Below are 22,437 nucleotides of genomic sequence, written 5' to 3'. Positions count from 1 at the left end.
TGTTAATTAACACAATGATGATAGGGGTATTTTTAGCAACTGATTTGGTATTAGATGTAGGAAAGAACTGGGAGCATGTTTGACAGATGAACTGATTTGAATCTGCACGAATTAGCACGAAATCACAGATTAAAAAAAAATACCTTCATAAAAGCCATCTTCATCCATATCTCCATACACATAAAGGTATTTTCCTGCCGTAAGAGGGAGCTCTGCCTCTGGATTTTCATTGGGTCCATCAAAAGGGTTGTAACTGCAGCAGATGGAAAACATGCCTGTTCACTTCCAACCCCTCACAACGGAATGCTAAGCAGAAAGAGGTGTACAGTTCTCAGGCTGCACAGGAAGGTAAGTCCTCAGTTCAGTCTTTTTGGGTACTTTCTGAAACATATGTTCTGAATGGAGTCTAGGTGAGTTTGTTGTTGTGAACTGTAGCACAGACAGACTCCCATGAAATGCAAACGATTCGCTTAAGCGCTATGCACTTAAACCCACATCCTTTTCTGTAAAATTTACTTACACATTTCTTTCTTTGGTCTCTCTGAATACACTGGCCAAAATCTTCTTCATTTTTTAAAGTCAGTTAAGGAAAACTCACTTGTAGGGGTCTTTTCCAGTCCCCATATTCTGTTTATTTTCTATGGTAGTCTTTTATACAAGTTTACTAACTTCAGCAGAGACAAGTTAAATAAAGACAAAATCATTAAGTTACAGCTAAAACAAGCTACTCACAGACAAAAACTTCTTATAAAGTATTTAAATCCATATCCATCCTGAAAGAAATTGTTAGCCACAGAAATTTTTATTGTAATAGTACTTTATATCTGAAATTTTAATGTGCAAAGTAAAGATGTAAGCAACTTATCAAACTTTCTTTCATTGATGAAAAAGCTATTCATAAGAACAGACTGAGGCATCCTCTGTGAAGCAGGAGGTACACATTCTCATCTCATTTAGACGTTGAAGGCTAGCAATACAGTGGTGCATAGAAGAGCTATGCCATGTTAAACTTTCTCTGACCATTAAAGTACACGGAAGTGGCACTATTTTGCAGCCAGTGCAAACAGCAAAGGGGTCTGATATCCATAACGTTTGTTCCGGGTAACAATTCTGTGCATGAATAAATGTGAAGCAAAACCAAATGTTGAATATTACAAATATATATCATATATGGAATGAGCTGGTTTTGTTACCTATAACGGGCAATGCAAAGATGGACTTTCCCAGAATATCTCTGCTTTGAGGTATTGGAATTCTGATCATTATCCATCTGTACAGGGAAAAAAAAAAAAAAGACAATGTGATTTCAAAAAGATGAATGCACTCTGTGTTCCTGACAGGTGATGTAAAACAGGCAGTGAACATGCAACATTAAAAAAAAAGAAAAATCTAACATGGAACAGCACTGGTTAATATTACCTAGAATGGCTTAGGCTAAGAAAAAATTGTAATCCAAATTCTAACAGGGCAAAGAAATTGAGCTAATTCGGTGACATTTTACTAGAGATTCAGATCACCTGTCTGAGACTGGCTGTCATTTTTCCTCAAAAGCTTACAAAATCAGTGAAGCACCAGTAGGTTTGTGCTTTGTCATTGGGTCAGTGGACACGGCTGAAGGAGATGTGGCTTTGACCACACACCGTTCCCTTTCATGCTGCTGACTAAAGAAATAGGCATGACTTAACCCTACCAGTCTTACTGACCAGCTCACCCTCCTGATGAAGCTTTTACTAAAGCCTTTGTTAAAGTACAGTAAACTCAGTTGCTCCATGACCACCTGTTGTAAGTGATATGCCTAGTATTTCTGGACATAGTACAGCCATACGATCACACACACAACCTAGGGTGATACCCTAATATTTTCATCAGAAAACAACAGTAGAAACCTGATGCCAGTGACTAAATACTTAAGACAAATGCTGAGTTTTAGAGCTGGTGCAAGTGTCAACTTTCAAACACTTGGAAACAATGAGTATCCCACAAAATAGACCCCCTTGCCAATCCAATCCAATTCACAGCAGCAGCATCTGTTAAATTCCACTCTTTCCACTAAGTGAAAGAAATAATGTATTTCCTCTGAATTTACCATCATATTTAATTAAATTCTGCAAAGCCACACATTTATTTCATTGCAAATCTGGTTTGTAAAACCTGGAAATTATATTGTGGTGCTGAGTCAACACAGACTACCTATTTTAGCTCTGCACTAGGTATCTCGCTGGGAAAATAATAATCTTTCTCTTATACTTCGAGCCTAGTAGAGATTTTAAAGTGAGAGATGCACTTCTTTCCTCCAATTATTTTAACAGTTTGCTGTGAACTGTTTTAGGAAAAATGAGCAACTTTTCCCCTCAGTTTGAGAGATCTTTAATTGAGGTAGAAATACTAGGTTTAATAGTGTGATCAAATAAGATAAGTTGTCCAAATATTGACCGAAATTTTACAATCTGGACAGAGTGAATATTAAACTGCCACTTTCAGGCCTAAACTAGTTCCTGTTTTGTTCCCACTATGGAACAAAAGTCTTCCAGAAAAATACTGAGTCATGTCATTTTTCATCTGAATTAACTCTTAAGAGGTGGGTTAGCTTGTTGAGTCAGCACATCACACGCTATTCCGCCAACACTACACTGCCAGGGAGGAGGACGATAACAGTCAGCTAATAGGTATTCTCTCCCCTGTGCAGCATTTGGGGGTGCAGGCAAACTCTCAAGGGTTATCATCCTGATACCTTTTTATGGACATGTCACAAAGCTCATAACTAACCCAATAATGCTTATTTTAGAAGACTTTGCTACTAGTAACAATCAGGGAAGTTGCGGATATATTTTTGCAGAGTATAATTTTTTAATTTCAGACTTCACAGCATTATGCTCCATTTTTAGTTTTTATTCATACACTCTCCCCCTGGGTCTGGATACCTCAAAAATAGAATGGAGCTTCATTTCTGTGAGCTTGCATAATGTAAGTATGTATCACATAATTACACTCTAGAAGGCACACACCGAACAATTCTGCAAAAGAGGGCTTGACATTCTCAGTGAGAGATAACTCAAAAATAATAGAAAAGGGGAACTAAATCTGACGTGCACTTCTTCTGTTCCTTGCTGTTAGTTCTGCTTCCCTAAGTCTTGCGGCTAAGGTGCTTTTTCTGGTTTGACTACTTCAGGCTCTTTTTTCTGTGGCCTCTTCAAAAAGCAGTCAGTGTTCCCACTTTTCAGTAATGCTGCTACACATATATATACGCATATATTTATTTGTGGATAATCCTTAGATATGCCCATGGAATTCCTACTATACAAGAATCTAATATTTTCTTGAGCATCTTACACCATAGGCCTGATCACATCAGGCTTGTTTAAAAACAATTTGCTTCTATCAAGTTTCACAGGTTCAGTAGCAATGAATATAAAATAGAAAATATGTACACAGTTTCAATTTATTTACTTCTGTAAAGATTAAGAATGGAATTCAGGACTGAAGGGTAAAATTGAAAGACCCTTTCCTCAAGGCTGTTTGTCCATATAAAACAGTCTTTACAGTATTTAATAGAAAATGATAACCTTCTATAAAGTTTTCAAAATGTGTCCTGTATCTCCTTATATTTAGCATTTGTCCTAATATATCAACAACCAAATTGTTATGGCACCTTTGTAAAGCTCTTCTGAGCTTTCCACTGGCTTTCTAGTAGAATTCTACTGAAAACGAGGAAATCTTTCTAAGAAAGGAATAACAGACCCTTTCAAAAGTACAATTAAATACAAGCTGTAAAGTGGAATGCTGGGAGTTTAGTGACAACATCCTGCAACTTTCACTTCCCAGGTTACAGATTCACAATCAGTTTGAGCTGGAAACTGATGCTGGTGGGTGGTATCAGCCTAGTAGTAGCGAGAAGATTCACAAGTCATGAAAACAAGTCCCACAGAACAAGCTATTTCTTCGTCAGAGCATACCTGCCTGGGCAGGGCACTGCATGGAATTTCTCTTCCATTTGCCCAGGCTGTATCAAAGTCACACCTTTTGGCAGGTATAATAAAATAATAATAAACCTGCATAACATACATATGCCGACACAGACAGAAATGCTGACTTACACCTCTTATGCACAGAATAAGAACACTCTCACTGCATCTCTGAAGGCTGAGGTTTTCATAGAAGCTTGAGGTTCTCACCCTTTTTTTACGCTGTGTAACTAGCGCATCAGCTGAGACTTCTTTGAAAATCTCAGTTAAATTCCCACTGGTCATGTTCCCAAATTATCTCATAAAATGAGAACATTCATGTCTTGACTTGTTAAGAGCAGATGGATCAACCTGTATCAGTCCCCTGGGAGAAGAAAAAGTCTTGGCCCCATAACAGACATTTTCAGTAACAAATCTAAAAAGACTCACGTCTGAATCAAATCTGCATCTTGGGGTACCAGATCGTGACTTGGACAGGAACGTAGGTTTGACAGACAATTGTTCTGGTTTGTCTCCAGATATTTGAAGGGGTCGTATAAACTCTGAAATCACACAACGACTTCCAGAAGGACTTTCATGACCTGGCAGTGAGCAAAACACATATAAGTAATTTTTATCAAGCAGAAATACTACAAACTGATAAGAAGCAGGGAGTTATTTTCTGCTCCTGTTAGAAATCATTCTAGAAAAAGACTAAGGTTGGTAAACTGCAGAGCACAAAAGTAGCTAAGCCTACTCATTCCCAGTGTTTCAGTAAATTACATAGTCAACAATATGTAATGGAACATAATGTAGAAAATGAAGGTATTCTAATTAAAAAAAAATAAATCAAAGTTAAAGTTTCCCCTAATAAAAAAAAAGTCCGCCTTTGTTCTGAGCACCTCAATGTCTTCAGAGAAGTTATCTGACATGCCATTTAACATGCCCACCATTAACAAGTCGCTGTTGGAACGCTTCTGTTTCTTTTGGGGACTCTGTCGTATACTGGAAAGTAGACTCAAGTCATGCATTTATCTTCTAAGAAAGTGACTGAAATGCTACTAATTTAGTTGGCAGGATATTCATTTTGAAATGAAGGGAAGTGGTTTGGCTTTTTGTGGGGCAGTAAGTTCCAAGAGCACTTGCTTCATATTTCTTAAGAGCTCCTTGTTAACACCAGTACTAAAACACAGGATTTGACCACAGTGCCATCTCTCCAGTTTCTAAAAGACAGAAGACAGGCTATGAAAAAGGGAAAATCTCCAGACATGCTTTTGGAGTATTTCTACTGCACTTTTTTTAAGCACTTAAAAATAAAAAGACAGTTTATACTGCACATTTAGAGGACACAATGAGACAGCCTTACAAGAGGCTGAACACTTTTATCTCCTATTGACTTGAGTGAAACTCAGGTCTAATGCTGAGGAGAGACAAATAAAAAGAACAATTTCATCAAGATTGCAACAGAGACTAATAAAGTGTAATACAAAATACTTCTACATTTTTTCTCTTTTCTGTTAGTTTAGTCCCCAAGCCACATGAAAACAAGCAGGAAATTGTAAACTGAGCCTAATCATACTTGCAGCATCAGCAGAAGTTATAGCAAAGCACAGAGTCTAGGGCGCTGCTGACACAATCAGATATCCAGAGTGCCTTCTCCTTTCTTTCTCCCTCTCATTAACATAATGAGCCTATGCTTTAATTTTTCAGATCCTGGATATGTGTAGTTTCAGCATTTCCTCTCCAGTTCTGCCAGAAGTCTGGACAGCAACGTTTTGCTACTGAATTGCAAGCTTCCCAGACGCACATCACCAGGAATTATCAGTGCAACCTCTTTGTTCATATTGCAGAGGAGAATAAGACACAAAACATATCATCAGAGGGTTTTTCTGGTGTGGTCCTTAGTCCAATATGATTAATTTTCTCTGCATCGCTGTAATTTACAGCAGGACAGCTTAAGAACATTGACAGCAGGGAAATACACAAGTCATGATACAAAAGATTAATTACAACCCGCCTGCTTACAGCAATCCCCAGGCTGGAAAAGGGCACATTTTTTATTCTTGGAACCTTTCTCACATATATAACAGAAAAGTCATTCCCGTTCAGAAACCTTTAGCCAATTTAGCTCCTTCTGTTTGCTGTTAATGTGCTTGCCATATCAGCCTGTCAGTGCCAAGCCTATAAATAATTGGTCCAACTGTGATTATTCATTCAAAGGAAACTGCTGTTTGGTCTCATACCTCCTGGATTTTTCAGGCTTTGTTATTAAATTAGTTGCACCACATACAAAATGTGGAGAAAGATTCTTGGACAATACAGCCCTTGCTTTGCATAGATAAAGGATGATAACCAGCATAGTAACACACATTATCAAGAACTCCAGGAATATCAAGAACTTGGAAGATATTCAACTGTCTTATTTTCTCCACTTGTAAAACAGGGTACATAAAATTTACCTTGAGTCCTTAATACATAGGAGAGAAAACTGTGTAGTGGTTGTAACTGCATCATGTGGCTGGACACATCTGTGGCTCCAGATGTTGCTAATAACTAGATACAGCCTACTTAGATACCTCACTCCCCATCAGAGTAATTCTGTACCCACATCCATCAATGTATGTGGAAATACAGATTCTGCCTCAAATCTAGCTATGCAAAATGGATCTGTCTTCCTAACTGGACTTGTTGCCGCCTTCAGTGTCCTTTTCTTCTCTGTTCATTTGGCTACTTGTGCAATGCAACATCTCCCTGCTCAATAAAATCTGCACTGGGGGCCGTCAACCCCTGTCTCTTTATGCAAAAGAGTGTGAAATAACAGAAGCTGATCCTGTAAGGCTCTTTCCCATGCTGTGGGACTGCCTTTATCTGGGACCACAATGCAATCTATTTCTTAAAGCATCTTAAAAACTACTGCATTTTCAAGGTATTCTAATATCTGCAATAAATGGGAAAGAATAGGTTTTTGGGCAAGCTGTATCATACGTTAGCAGTTAGTTCCTGTGTATTCTGTACAGGAGACTTTTGAAAAAGGTCATCAGACACTTAATAGATGTGCATTCATGCTGATTCTATGTATGTAGAGCCACAGTTGGATTAAAGAAAATAAACACAAGCATCATCAAGCAATGCCTTTGCAAAAAGCAAAATTGAGATTCACCGTGCATGAAGCACATTCCTCCTGAAACCTCCTGAAACCCTGTAATATCCTGCCATTGCTATACAGGATGTCTGCATTTGTAGCTTGCCAATACAGGAGTACAGACAAAAAAGGCTGCATTTAGAAACTGGCCTAACTTTACCTCCAAAATAAGAAACAACTTCAAACTAGGTTGTCTTGTTCATCCAAGGCAATTTGGCTGATGTCCCTGGGCTTGAACAACAGAATGTGGAGGAATGAGACCCTTAGGGACTGTTTTAAAACTTGTTAACTCACTGAAAACTAAAAAAAAATTTAAAAATGCACCTTTCCTTCTATATTTGAAAATTAAAAATACAAGAGGTCAGTTCATAGGAACATGCAACAGCTTCTAGAAATGTCTCTTCTTTTCTCTAAATACTAGAGAAGAATCTTATAAAGGCACAGGGGTTTTGTCCATAAAGTCTCGTAAAATCCATATACCTTCAAAACGGCCCTTATTTTTCCCATGACTAGCCAGTATCTGTTAAGGAAGTCTGAAGAACACTCTTTCAAGGAAAGAGACAAGGAAGAGCATGAGACTTAATTTGAATCTCTCAGCAGAATTAAAGCTGGCCATACTTGTAGTACAATTAGACTCACCATTTTATTTATTGGAACTGGTGACTCATTATGGACTACCTAAATTATCTAGAAAGGCCATTTAAATGAGCCTTTTATCTAATGAATAATAAATCTTAAGGTTTCTGTATCTGATTGTGACATTATTATATGTTTAGAGTGAACTTTTTATGTTCTAATCTATTCTGGCTAGGTTTATTTCATTTCCTGATACATTCAAACATCACCAATTAAGGCAAAGCAGCTGGTCATAAACTGATCTCATTTCCGTCATTTGCTTCGCTTTGAAAGCTGTCCTTGTGTTCCCTCTTGTGTTCTCTCTTCCTCACACATAATAAAAATAATTACACTTCTGGTTTGAAGAACTTGCTGTAGCATTACCATTGTCAATGTGAAATGGTTGATTTCAATAATTAGAAATCCTGCCCATTTGCTTAAACATAATTTTATTGCTATCAGTGCATTCATACTGAGAATGAATATTGTCCAAAGATTTCTGATGTTTATATATCGTTGCTGCAGGCCCTGAATTCTAAGTTGCATAAAAATCAATATGAGTACCTTTATGAGAAAAGGTTTGCAGAGCAAGGCCCTTAAATAAAGTCAGTACAGACTTGGCTGTGTTTTCTGTGGTTTAAGTCAAGGAGTTCTTGGAATATTTCTGTTTGTTATGTTTTGAAGGTTTTTTTAAAGGCTGTTTCCATTACTATTTCTAGAAAAAATAGAAGTTCATTTGGAGAGTTTGACTGAGGACCTCAAAAAGTTTATTTGATTTTTATTTGAGGATTGGAGCCTATTTAGATCAATTCCAGAGATACAGACTGGACCTTCATTAGCTGCCTAAAGGATATTTCAACAACTAATTACCTTTCCTTTAAAATTAATTGTTGCTTTGAAAATCCTGTCCTTGGAGACATGAGGGGCTAATCCTGTTGATGTTAAGGAATTTTCTACTAAATTCTTACAGCTATCAGCTAACGTCTTCTGAATTCTCCATTTAGTGCACTTCAATATCCACTTAGGTAAGGCTTGCAGCTCCAGAAAAGCCTATAAACTAATATACACCACAGTGGGCAAGACTGCAAACAGCTCGAATTTTGTGTTCAAAAACCCAAGGCATACAACATACAAAGGTACTGAAGTGAAATGAACGAACGATGTCACCTTGGTTCCTTTTGACTTGGTTTCACATTAAGTTTATCACCCTTTGCTGAAAATAACTGCTCATCTGTAACAACAGGGAAATGATTTGTGATTTCTAGGCCCTATGCCTCCAGTTCCTCTTCATACTTATTTTAAAACAACTTCAGGGGAATTCGTAAGAAATGGAAATTATCTGACAAGTGCTCTTTTGCAGAACATATAGTCATTCTAGCATGGGGGATACTGAACTGATAAGCACACTCCTCAGCTTTGACAACTCTAGCATGCAATTTACTTGCAAGTTACTTTCAAGTGCCCTCAGGTAACCTCTTGCCTTGATCTTTTAAATTTTCTTACGAATAATGAATTGTTAACAAAGTTGTGTACTTAGAAGGAGCAGTTACTTCTGGCAAAAGTTCAACACATCTTGGAAAAAATGCATACTGTGTTGAAGATACTAGGAACTATAAGTGTAACAATACCAATAGAGATGTAAATTTTTTTTTTCTGCATTCTCCATTTCTTCTAAAACTCAAATCAATGATATTTTTGTTGTGACTTTTCTGTTTCTAAAACACCTGGCAGTTACATGTTCAAGTACTATTTTAAACATAGTTAAAAATTGAAACACACCTTTGCACAGTTTAGTAAGCAACTGTAGTTATTATCTCTGTTCAAGTCTGTTAAAATATATCCCATGAAACTCCTTTCGAACCAAAATCACTTTGTGATAGAATCTGTGTTTTTGTAGATAGTGTTTGCTTCCACTGAGGGTTTTTTTTAATGTTTTAGTTCGAAGTTTTTATGGAGAAGTGCATATTTTCTGTTGAACAAATGCTGCTAGACCAAAAACGTTTTCATGTTTGTCAAAATATTCCATTCGGTTTTCCCATTTTCTACCCAGTGCTATTTACAAGTTTCTTTTATGTGCTGGCTAATGCAGCGTGGAGGTCTCTATGCTTTCTTTCCCCATGAACTGCTACTGCAACAAGATAGCAGACCAGCTCTTGTCCCTGAAACAGTGAAGGTTTTACAGCAAAGCCTGTATATGCAGTCAGTCTTTCTTCTTCCAACAGAAGTAGATACTTACTTAAGGAAGACATCGTTTTAACACTGAACAGGTTTCTCATCACTATACCCAACAACAATTAGAAAGAATTCTGCTCATAGCAGTGCCCGAATAAAACTGGAACAACCTCAGTGAAGGCTTAAGAGATACTCTGAAATTTAAGCAGGTCCTAAAACAGGAGCGAATTCTATCCTTCATTTGTACAATCAAACTCTATTTACATCATTGAGCTTCATCTTAAAACCTACAGGGGAGAACAGATACCTACAAATAAATGCTGGTCCTTACCTTTGCCTATAGAAGTGGCTATTCCATTCATTAACTGGGATAGAGATTTACCGGGAGAACCAGGGATATCCGAGGATGCCACCGAGTTACTGCTCAGGAGGTCAATCTTTCCCGCTTGCTGTCGAAACTTCTCCAGCTCTCTGGACAAAAGGTTAAACTGTTCGCTCTGTGTCCGGCATTTCTCTTCTAGCTCTCGGACCTTGGCCTGCGCAAGCAAGACATAACACAGATATTTGACTGAGATCAGAGCAAGCTATGACTGCGTCAGATTTTTCTTAAGTACCAGGAAGCCAGGATAAGCAAACTGTTTGGGATAAACAGGCCCACAATCGCACTTTTCTTCCCCTAAATTCTCACCCATATTTCAAACTAAACTTTTTCATAGCCCTGTAACATTGAGGTAAGGGCTCCTTTCATCCCCAATTTCCAAAGTGGAAATTCCTCATCATCTTTTTTGGCAGTGCTAAAAAACTCATTGCCAAGAACACTTGTGACTTCTACACACATCTGAATGTCACACTTGTATGCTTTTCCAACTTTTTCTAAAACTCAAGTATATTTCTGAGGTTTGCCCATCCTCAGCTATTAAGTTGAAGCCTCCTGAATTGTTAGATTAACACTGATGTATTAAAAAACACCACCAAAAAAAACCCCACTGTGGTTCATGCAGAATGTGGGCCTATCTACTGGCTTTCAAAAATGCTCCTCACTATAAGTGCAAAATCACACAAAAGTAATCCAGACACGAGCCAAGAGGACACTGTTTGTAAGCTTGTGAGTAGAACCAAAATGTCATTGTTGGCAAACATTTTTGTTTCAATTTTAAGGTATCAGGCTTTAACAAAACAGAACTTTAAAGATAAGCTTCTGTGCTGACTTGGAAAATTTGCCTACATACAGTTTATGAATTCCTGATGTGAAAAAATGCATGAGGTGATGGGAAGGAAAGATCCTCTGCCTGAAAGAAATGACATAGGGCATGGGAATCCAGGATTTCTTCTACACATTTAACTCAAAAAATATATTAGTGAAGACACTAAAGCATGAAAAAACCCTTTTATCCAGATCCGTACCTTCATTGTTCCAGCCATATTAAGGATGTAATAATGTTTTCAACATAATGCATTTAAATTTCAATCTGCATTTACAAACAGCCTGTTTGCATACACTGTCATGCACTTCTGAAGAGAAAAACCACAAATCTAGAGTGCCCAGAAAGCCAGGAAAGAGCAGATTAACACCTATTGCAAAGACTGAAGAATCAGCAAAGCTCCTCCAAATTTCATTTGTGAGGCCTGATTTTCACGTAGGGGTAAACAGTTGGTCTGTACTCTGGAAATGGGCCAGAGAAAGACTGCCGTCTGCGGCCTAGGAAGCACTCGTGTCTCGTGCTGTGACCCAAGTGCTGCAAGCAGGAGGAGCTCAACAGGGGCAGTAACAGGCTCCGTATAGGAAAAGCTAATGCATTATGTCCTAATCTGACGCTTTATGATGAACAAATATCACTTTCCTTCATCAAAACCCCCTTTATGGCATATGCCTAGTTAAACAACTGTACTAACAAAGGAAGTCTGGATATCAACTAAATTCATTCAACTGTACTAAAGGTTTCTTTTTCTTGAAAGAGAAAAATGTACTCAGTTCATATAAGAAAAACTGCACATATTACATATCAAGAAAATGGCATATATTACATACCACCTACACAAAGATCAAAGATCTTATCAAAGATAAACAAAACACATATAGTCCCCTGAATAACACAAAAATCCAAATTTCCTCCTACAGAAGGTGGTATTGTTTGTTCCTTTTTTTTGCAACAAATACATTTTTAAAGCTACAGTGAATTTTGAGCATATAATTTCTTTGTGTTCATGAAACACTAATTTAGTGCTGCTAAAGAGGTCTCAGAGTATCTATATGATTATGAAACAGAAAACGATAAGATGCAGAGACATTGTGGGAGTTTTACACAAACACTAAATTCTTTGATTTTTGTTTTTTGTCTTTCATCTTTTCACTGTGCTTTTGAGCAACTGAAATGTAAGCCTTTGCTATTTGTTACTTTGCTGCGTGAATAAGGCATCTACGTACATTTTAAAAGAACACTAAACAAACAAAGTAGTGAAGTGGTTTGGATTTTCAGATCCCCTCTTTCCAATGGGAAGTTTAAGGATGAGCTAATGAACTCTCTAAGAATATATACTGACCTTTCCACATGCAGTTACGGAAACTCTAGCATAAAATAAAAAATAAAATCATCATCATCCAGAACCCAACAAGATGCTAAGTCTGCCTTAAAAAAATATTTTTGAAAAAAATATTAATTTAATGTATTATTATTTTTTTATTGATTTAAAACTTATTTGCATTTCAGGATATTACTTCTTTGACTTTTCTTTCAAGTATCTAGAATCTTCATTTTCAAGTTGTTCTCTCATGACAGTATGAAGCCTGGAAGAAAAATGCCTTTGCTACTTTTTTTTAATCAAGCTTATGAGTTAGAAGTGAGCACAAAGCTGGTACTATATAAAGAAAAAATTGTCATAAGATCCACAACAGTACTATAGCAGGAGTCATCCCCATCCCCACCTTTGTGTCTTGACTTCAGGCAGGTGCTTGGTTCATTGTTAGCCAGCCAGCCTCACCTCACTGTAGAAAATCTACATATTCATAGATATCACTGCAGGGTGAGGCACGTGCTTACACTCTCAGCAGTACTGAATTTTCATTCTGTGTCATGGTTCTGCCCATACAGCCTATCCTAATAACCACAGCACAAAAGTGCCAAGTCTACCAGATCTCCCTAAAACTGGATCTGCCACTAGCAGTGGTTGTATGAAAAGACATTCTCTGCCGCAGACAGAATGTATTTCACTTAGGACTTGCCCAGTTTCTCATACAATACATAGTACTATATCTAAAACTTAAACAGCTGCTTAAATTGAAAATGAAGTAGACTTCATCCATTACAAGACAGATACTGTTCACACAAGACGGGTAAGATGATGAGCAACTTTCCAGGTGGACAGGCTTGAATTCAGACCAGTAATTAGCTCACATGTTCTGCTGTGGAGATACCATTTCATAGTTTTATTGTTTACATAGCAGCAATGGCTTTCAGTAGGTGGCTTAATAAATCGACTTCAGGTGAAAGTACCACATAAAGTTATTTTTGTATGAATAAAGAAACAATCTGAATTCAGACAAAATCCACACACTCAGAAAGCTACAATCTGGAATAAACCACCAAACCATTCTTACTGGGCATGCTCATAAGAAATTGACTTTCAAAATCGGTACGTGAGTTCTCATTATATCATGCCATATTTGAAGATTAATCTCTCGTAGAAAAAAATTCTGATCTGGGTGATTTGGTATTAGGCCAATAAATGGCAAGCATGCTTGCATAACAATGGCTCTAGCACACGTTCCATGCAAGGTTAGGCAAGACTATTGTACTCAATTTGAAGGGAAAAGTGCAGGATTCAGGACAGGGAAAGGAGAATTTGTGCCCTAAAATACCTGCATGCTGTCCAAGGTGTTCTGGATGAAGTGCAAAGCAATAAATTCCAAACAAGACACAGTAAACAGAGATGTGAAATAAACAAAGAAATAAAGCCAGTTTTGAACACTTTTTTTTATATTTCAAAGCAAAATATATTAGAACAGTTAACACGTGTAAAAACATGCATTAACACAAAACACGCTATACAACGTTTCAGAAATCAATACCACTGCTGGTCTTAAATTGCAAAAGGCAGATTAAATAAAAAGCTAAAAATTAATGGGCTTATGGCAATAAAAAAGCAAAAGCTTAGGAAACCTTGATGGCTTTATGCAGATCTGAGGTCACAGACAAACCAGCTAAATAAGAGTTTTGATTGGCTTGAAGGGGGTAAATAATCACTTGCTGCTTTGTTTCTACCCAAGTTTTCCTGCGTCATATACTTTCCACCAGCCATTAAGTAATTTAATCTTATGTTCTTACAGGCACAACAAACTTAATATATATGGTGCTAATGAAAGCATGAATAAAACACTTTCTGTGGGAATATTAACTTTTACAGATATATATAAAAATTTTTAGAAATTTTTTAAAGATAGTCAATGCACCAGAAAAAACATCTTCCATCAATGACCAGTAAGGACACAGAAAGAAGAGCTACTGTGAGAAGGTAAAAATACTAGAAATTACCTTCTGCTAAAAACAGATTTCTAAGTGAAATGTCGGCAATGCACTTCCTATAATCAGTCTATGGTATCATATGTTCTTTGTGATATGTACGGTATATTAAGACTTAATAACTATTTAATGCCTTTTCCTCAGACAGAAAAACTAGTTTGGTAGTTATCAGTAAAAACCTATTATCCATGAAAAAATGAAGAACAAAAGAGAGCAAAAAGAAATCTGGATGCAGTTAGTGTGCTATTTACTTGTGCATCCATATTTTCTGATACCTTACCTTATGCAAGTACATCAAACAATATGATAGGAATTTAAAGAATCTGTTAAGCCTAGTTTTGAAAAACTCGGGAGGAATTGTTTGCTATAGTAACCTTCTTACAGGAGTTCTAATTTCTGCTACATGTTGCTGTCATTTGTCCTATCTTACACAACATTGTGGGTCAGCCTGCATTTCGAAACAGCAGAGAGCAAAGGGAATAAAAAGTTTTGTCAGCACCAGGCAGATATTTGAGTGTATTAATTTCTTTAAATTCTTCTTGGATTTTTTTGTGTGTTTTCATATGTAATTTAACCATAACTGTAAGTATTCATTACAAAGGTTCCATTATTATAAGATAGTTTAAAATCTCTGAAAATTTCACTCCAGCCTAAGACAAAGAGATTTGGTAAACCTTGTCCTATTCCAACTCAAACTGACAGCACAGCTCATGGTTTTCGAAAGGGAGTAAGAATTTGCTCCTATTCTTCATGTCACTTCTATACAAGACACAAGGAATTCTATCTCCTTAGGCACAGAAGACTGAATTAGTCTTCTATCCAACCCCATCAGGTTGGATGGGACATTGAGCGACGTGGTCTAGTGGAAGGTGTCCCTGCCCATGGCAGGGGAGGTTGGAACTAGATGATCTTTAAGGCCCCTTCCAACTCAAATAATTCTGTGATTCTATGAAATCACTAGATTTTTTTCTTTTTTAGGATTAATGACTTGAAATAAAAAATTATGATACTGTAAAGTTACTACATTCACAATAGAACTGCCACAAGCAAAGGTAACAAAAAGGATATCTTCTTACCTCTAGCAATTGAACTGCTCCTTCATGTTCCTTCTTAGCTTCAACTTGAGCCTTGTTTTTGTAATAGAAAGGAAGAGAAGAGGAAGAGCAGAGGAAGAGAGAAGACTCAATTAGTCATGCCACGTATATTATGCTTTAACCACATAAAGTAGCATACTGTATACTCAAATCCAGAGTGAATTACTGTCTTGAAGGGATGGCTCCACCAATATTACTACAGCGCTCTGGTTCCAAGCCACTGAAATAACTGCTTATTTGTAGGAGATTGAATCTCAATGAAGCTTAATAGCACCAGTATTTTGTTGGATCAAGACAAGCATGCTCAACAGACTGCAAGAACACATCAGAAACATCTCTGAAACCCTGTAAAGTCAAGTCAAAAAATGAGCTTGTTATTCTACATTGCAGGAGGTTCATTGTGTAGAGACCTACCATACTAGCTAGGAGAAAGCAACACAAAAATTAAGCTCATTCTTTTTCGTTAAGAGCAGAAAAGTGTATTTTATGGAGCTCAAAAATTCAGTTAACAAATTTTGGTTGGGAAATGTGTAAACCTTAAAACCTAAAAAAATAGCACTCAGTAACTTTGTGTTATCCTCACTTTATTTCTGTTTAAGTTTTCACTGTCTTCTTTACTGGAGCTTGCCCAAGATAAGCAAAAGTTTTTATTAACCATTGTCAGTGCTGATAGCATCAACTTTGCCCTTTGGCTCCTTATTACTGTAACCCAAAGACCACATTATGCACATTCTTCATCAGAGAAAAGTCTTAAAACCCTCCAGTTTAGCAGAGGGCAACACCGTGCCAGATACTCCCATGATGGACACTGACACAGCTATGTTAACTTCGTTTTCCTCATCTGTGAGGGCTACCCTACTCCGTTATTGGTTTCATTGAAAGCTCGGTCAGGCCATAAAGTCACAACCAAAATCATATACCCAAACTATACTTCACTGTCATGCATGGTAATAAAGCCTCCTTCGGTCCTGCAAGTGCAGTCATATTTCTTCCTGTACTACAGCAATAAGTCTTCTTGCTGACACCTGATAAAATGTTGGCTCCATAAGCATTAGCAAACATATGATGACAGGTAATAGAAAGCCTTGTGTTATCCATCACTACAAGTTTAATAAAATCTACCCAGAATACGAGTTCTTGATAAATGATCAGAAAACTTGCATCAATAGCTATCTCTCTTTTACACCGAACTGTCTTGTATGAAGGCTTTCTTGGAGAAAAAGACTACCTGATTCCTTATCAACACAAAACCTTGATGAACAATATTATATTCTTCCTTCTAGGCTGCAAGTCTATCAGTCTGTACATATATTAAAAACACAATGATTTTTTACTTATAATATCAAAATGTGACAACAAATGCATCAGACTGCTCCAGTAACTTGCTTTGTTTTGAAGTGCACATTTCTGTGGTTCACCAGCAACTTTACGACAGTAACAAGATACACTGTGAAATGTCATCCTGTTACTGCCTGGAGTTACTACTTTCATTTCATGGTACTTTTTCAAGTAATTAGATGACTCGAATAAAATAAAGGAAGAAAGAATTTAACACACATGTACTAGGTACATTGAGAGGTCAGCTCTGGATGAAATGTGAGCCAGGAATTCCTGTTTAATGATGGAAGCAACATATTATAGTTACTTCAATAACAGATTTATTTAAATTATTTTTCTGACAATACAGACTGCAGTATAATGTTGAAAAGGAGATGTGTTGGATACCAGCAGTCTAGAGGTTAAAGCAGGACAAATTAGTCTCTACTCATCTCACTACCATGCCTAGAGAATTACAGGTAGCTTGTGAATCTCTCTACAAGGTAGAACAGTGCACAATATAGATATAATCCCAAAGTTTTTCAATGTTTTGAATACCTTCCCTCTTGTATCCAGACAGTGTACTAATCTGGTCTTCATTCTTATTCTATAGCATTAATAATAGCATTACAAAAGCAACTAAGCATCTCAACCAAACTGGGATTCCAAAATGTCACAAGAGAAATGAATCTACGCTTGGAAGGGCTGAAAATCAAAATTTTAAAAGGGCTGGCTTTTTTTCTTTCTTTTTCAGTGATATCTAGAATGAATATCACATGCAGGTTTTGTCAAGAGATGTGATGGGTAGAATGCTCATTTAAGTTGTCACAGATCCTTGCCATGAAAGGCAATAATAACTAAAAAAGACACGATAGCAACTTAATCACATAAAGAATTAGTTGTTTCAGGGCAAAAATGAGTGTCTGTGCAAAGTCCTAGGATGAATATTTCAGGCTAATGAATGAAACCAGTAAGAAGGACGAATTAGTTCTTAAATGTTTCTAAGTAATTCATAGATGAATTGTTATGGTGGATTTCAGTATAAGGATTCTAAGCTAAAATTCTAGTAGTACTTTGTGTTAAATGACTATTAGATAATAATTTTCAACATAAATGATCTTGTATTCCATGCTACTTCAAATCCACTGAACAAGAATTTAATCACTGGCTACAGAAGCTGAGCTAGTCGCATGGAGTAAAACACGAAATGCAATAAATATACCCTAATTTGTGCTTGAAGTCTATCATGCTACAGCTTAGCAAAAATGACTGAAGAAAACAGTTTTACAGAGATTTGTCTCCTGTAGCCAATCTGTAACAAAAAGATCCATATAATGTGGATTTATTAGAAGAATGTGACAAAAATTAGCAAGAAGAAAAGCTGCACCTTTGCCAAGAAATTTAAGTCCAAAATTTATGTGGAAGTTCAAACAATAATAGCTGAATATAACTAGAAATAGTGTTTTGAAATATGCCTAAATAGATTAATTACAAAAGGCTGAAATAAAATTAACTGGAAGATTTCATTTGGTCAAGTGAAGCTTTCTATTTCAAGCAAACTATATTAGATACATCTTTTGATTTTTCTGAGAATGTCCCTCCATGCCAATTCTCTACCAAATCATCGTTAGCATTATTATTTCTGTGTTTTGATCCAGTCAAGCAATTGGAAAAAATCAAAATTAGTGTTGACACAATTGCAGCTTTAAGTGACTTTGGTAAGACTGAAACTCAGTGTCATGTCTTTTATATTATAATGAATACTGGGAAGTTGCAGTGTGAAAAAAAAGAAGTCTTAAAGTTATTTGTGAATTAGAGAATGAGCTTGGAAATCGGTACTTAAACAACTGTTTAGTTTATGAAAAGGAAGATCAACTGTGATGTGTAAGTACCTTGACAAAGACTTACTTTAATCTAATTTAGTGGAGAAAGGTAGTAAGAATCACCAGTGTCTGGAAGAGGAAGTCAAAGAAATGCTAACAAAACATTAGTATGTCAGTGAGAATGATAAACTGTTCCAGCAAACTGACAAGGAAATGGTGGATTCCCTGTATTTTGATTATCATTAAATTAAGACCTGATTCCTTCCTGATATTTCAGGAAGCACAAATATTCCTGAGACCAATATAGAGGGAAGTGATAGAAATACAAAGGAAATACATGTATTTGTATCACTTTTTCCTGTTGGGAAATACGAGGACTTGCATATACTGGTCACGTTAATCTTCTGTAGCATAAATAATTATAAATCAATTAGTACAGCCATGTAAATCCAGCAGTAACCATCCACTTGTTACAACTGCATCAGCAATCACGCAGAACAATCCACGACAGCAATGGGCTTGGCGGTGGTGGTGGAAGTTCCTTTAAACCAGGAGGTCTGTTTCAATGCCAGCGCTCTGTCACTGCAATTTGCTGTTTCGCCTGACTTTCCTCTCCTCCGCTCACCTTCTGCAGGAGTTCAATTTCCTGCTGTTTGGCGTTGAGAACAGCCAAGGCTTGCTCATGCTCCAACTCCAGCTGTTGCCGCCGTTCAGCAGCCTCTCGCATATGCTGTGCCAAAGGAAGCAGAAAAACTATCAGGAGACTTTAACACACTCTACCTGCAGCCAAATGTGCTGCCGATCCCAGGCACGCAGACGTTCATCTCAGCATAAAAGTTCTCTGGTTTCACTGATAGGCAAGTGGAAAACTGGATAGGATTTTAATTCGGTCAGTGCTTAGAGGCATATTGCCAATGCTAAACTAGGGCATTTTGACAGCAACCTCTTTCAGGACATACAACTGTCATTGTCAGCAGTGTGGCCTCTGTGATGCACAAGTGAACAGCACCCGTTTTATCCATCCGGCACACATTTACATGTGGCATTGTGCTGAAAAATTAAAGCTTGGAAAAATATTAGCTTGACAATTCCCTAAATGCCTCTTTATCTAGGATACAGTTTTGTCATTTGTTTTGCAAATGATGACCCAAAAAATATAGCTTACCTTTGCTAATCTCTCCCTATTATTTATAGCAAATTAGAGCAAAACTAACACAGGTGAATTTGATCAAAAGTGACCACACAATACTCAGAAACAACTTTTAAAGTACAGTTGTACTAATGCTTCAAAGCAATATGAGAAAGGTTTTTGGGAAGAGCACAAGCTGTACAATGTCAAGATACCCTTTGCAGATAGCAATCTTTTTCATTACAGGTGAATATTATTCTCCCAGTATCATTATAACTTTCAAACACCCTGCTAATAAATGGGAGTTAAGAAAGATCTCTTTATAGATTCTGATCTCTTCTCTGGTGAAATTGGTATTAAAGATTTTTATTTTCCAAATTACACATTATTCCCATAACAATCTCAGAGTAGAGGCACAATGTCTTATCTGCAGCACCATGAGTTATTACACAAAAACCTATTAGGAATCAGCACTCGGAAACAAATGCATGGCTAAAATTGACAAGAACAGCCCAAAATACCTCTTATTGTGTACAAGAGAAAATTTTATCAAGCATATTGCTAACCTTTAATGAGCTGTTATTCCCTGCTACATGTTACCCATAGCAAAGAGGGACAGCGCAGTAAGGCTAACTTCTCTCAATCTGGAAATGTTTGGAAAGGAAGCAGAAATGTCTCCAATATCCCGTTTGGCCTCTGCTTGGGATTTATTTGTTTTCATTTCATGTGTTGATTAAAAACAAGAATTAAAAAAAAATCGGATTTTACCAAGTCATCAGTTTTGACTATCAACTACAGCTTGTTTTCTAGGAGTTTTGTGAGGAATCAGTATTTTGACCATAGACATTTCTGAATTGTGCATATTGTACAAAAGTTAAATGGATCTGTTTATGGGTAATATATATTGTCAGTATTTAATAATTATTCTGATCTTTATTAAATACTGAGACATGGTTCTGATTCTCATCTCATCTGAATGAACATAATCTATTTTGCTAACTAGTGTTACTCATGATTTAAATTAGCATGAAGCTACGTTTACTGACCTTAGCAGCTTCCATCAAGTCTTATGTAAAACTTGACACTGATGCGGCATCAGCACATTTTTACATGCAAGAAATGGTGAGGCAATCAAGTCATTCTCACACCTTTAATTAAAATCTTTAATTATCAGAAAAAAACCCCAAAGGTCTCACTTCACTCTCTCAAGATGTAGTTCCTGACTTGGCACCGCATATTTTGATACCATTAAGTTCTTACTGCTTTTACAATAGCTACTACAGAACATTTCTAGTCCTTTGCAGAGATCAATAAATAATTAATACCACAACCATACAGCGAATCTATAAAATGTAATGAAGAAACAGACTGTGATACATGTTCTGTGGTTCTCCCCAGCTTTTAATTTCTGTGTTTCGTAAAATAAGTATTTAATGATCTACAGTTGACAGATTTTAAGGTCAGAAAAGACCATTTGGCCGTCTATGTTGACCTAAAAGTACCTCTTAGTTATTTCAGTATTGTCATGATCTACTTAGTATTTAAAGCAGCAAGGATCTCTTCACCCCGGCATCTGTCCCTCCCCTGGCACAGCAATTAAATCTCCCCCAAACCAGAAGCAATTTCTCCCCTCCCACTCTGCTCGCAAATCGGTTGGGTCTGCAAATCTGTTTTGTGCTTCCTATCTGCACATCAGCTGCTGTCATTTCTTCTTCCAAGCCTGAGGGGAGTAGGTAAGGGCAGTGGAGGAGGACTGCAGAGATCACTAGAAGAACAACAGGGAGAAAGCTCTGACCTGCTGAATTCTTTCTGCATCCTGCTTCAGGATTGACTTCCACGATGATCACACTGCCATGCTTTGTGCAGGCAGTGGCAATCCATTTGTCAGTGCTATCACTGTCCTTAATGGGAGGCAGGTTAGAACTTTCTAAACGTGCAAACTTGCACTTCTCTTTTTGCACCCTTTCTAGAGGTCCCAATACTGTTACTCTAACTTCAGAAAGTAAATCCACATCTAAAAGAGCATAGAAAAAATACAGTGAGGACTCCGTATTTCAAAACATTGGCAAATAATGCTCTATCCTTCAACAAAAGTGCGAAGAAAGAACTTTCTCTGTGTATCTTTCAGACCAAAGGCAAGAATCCTGCTATGCAACAGAGAATGAACTAGCGACATTGTGCATATCTCAGTTTTCTTTCAAACTATAGAGCTGGACAGCTGTATAGTATAAACTGTTTCTGAAACAGCACTTAAGGGATCTGCTCACAGTTCTTATTCTTCCAGCTTCCACATGGGCAGCAGAAGAATTTGACAATGAATAGCCCATCCTAGGTCCAACTGTTTCAGTGGCTGCACTGTATTACCTACAGCTGCAAATAAAACAAAGAAACCCATTCTTTCCTATAGCAGTGACTTCTCCAGTTCCAAAATGTACAACTGGTTAACGCTAGAATAAACTCCAATGGCTTTCAAGTACTAAAGACTTGTTTGAGTCAGAACTCTTACATGATACTGAATGGGGAGCAAATTTAATTCTCAAAGGACTTGTCATCTGCGCTTGCAGATGGGTGAGCACCATCACAGTGGAATGAATGGGAAAAGCTGGCTGAACACACCAGAAAATCAGAACTGTTCCATGTGAGAGGCAATATGAAGATTCTCAGAAGTTAGCTAATTCAGCAGTTCT

At 37.1% G+C, this 22,437-nt stretch overlaps 1 protein-coding gene across 8 annotated transcripts in view; it reads right to left on the bottom strand.

Moving 5' to 3' along the window:
* RIMBP2 (RIMS binding protein 2) overlaps positions 1-22,437 on the bottom strand; it is a 182,820-nt gene that overhangs the window by 38,891 nt on the left and 121,492 nt on the right. For all 8 annotated transcript variants that reach the window (XR_012765436.1, XM_075434840.1, XM_075434842.1 and 5 more), the window contains exons 9-14: positions 19,247-19,351; positions 15,464-15,514; positions 10,202-10,406; positions 4,392-4,543; positions 1,194-1,270; positions 144-253 (exon numbers count right to left, since the gene is read on the bottom strand). Coding sequence is in view for 7 of the 8 variants with exons in the window: in XM_075434840.1 (XP_075290955.1) it covers positions 144-253; positions 1,194-1,270; positions 4,392-4,543; positions 10,202-10,406; positions 15,464-15,514; positions 19,247-19,351 (700 nt within the window). In the remaining variant the exon portion in view is untranslated. The remainder of the gene's footprint in view (positions 1-143; positions 254-1,193; positions 1,271-4,391; positions 4,544-10,201; positions 10,407-15,463; positions 15,515-19,246; positions 19,352-22,437) is intronic.

The sequence above is a fragment of the Opisthocomus hoazin genome, chromosome 13 (assembly GCF_030867145.1).
Source record: "Opisthocomus hoazin isolate bOpiHoa1 chromosome 13, bOpiHoa1.hap1, whole genome shotgun sequence".
Taxonomy (NCBI): domain Eukaryota; kingdom Metazoa; phylum Chordata; class Aves; order Opisthocomiformes; family Opisthocomidae; genus Opisthocomus; species Opisthocomus hoazin.
Note: the sequence above shows the minus strand (reverse complement) of the source record. Positions and strands in the feature narration are given on the sequence as shown.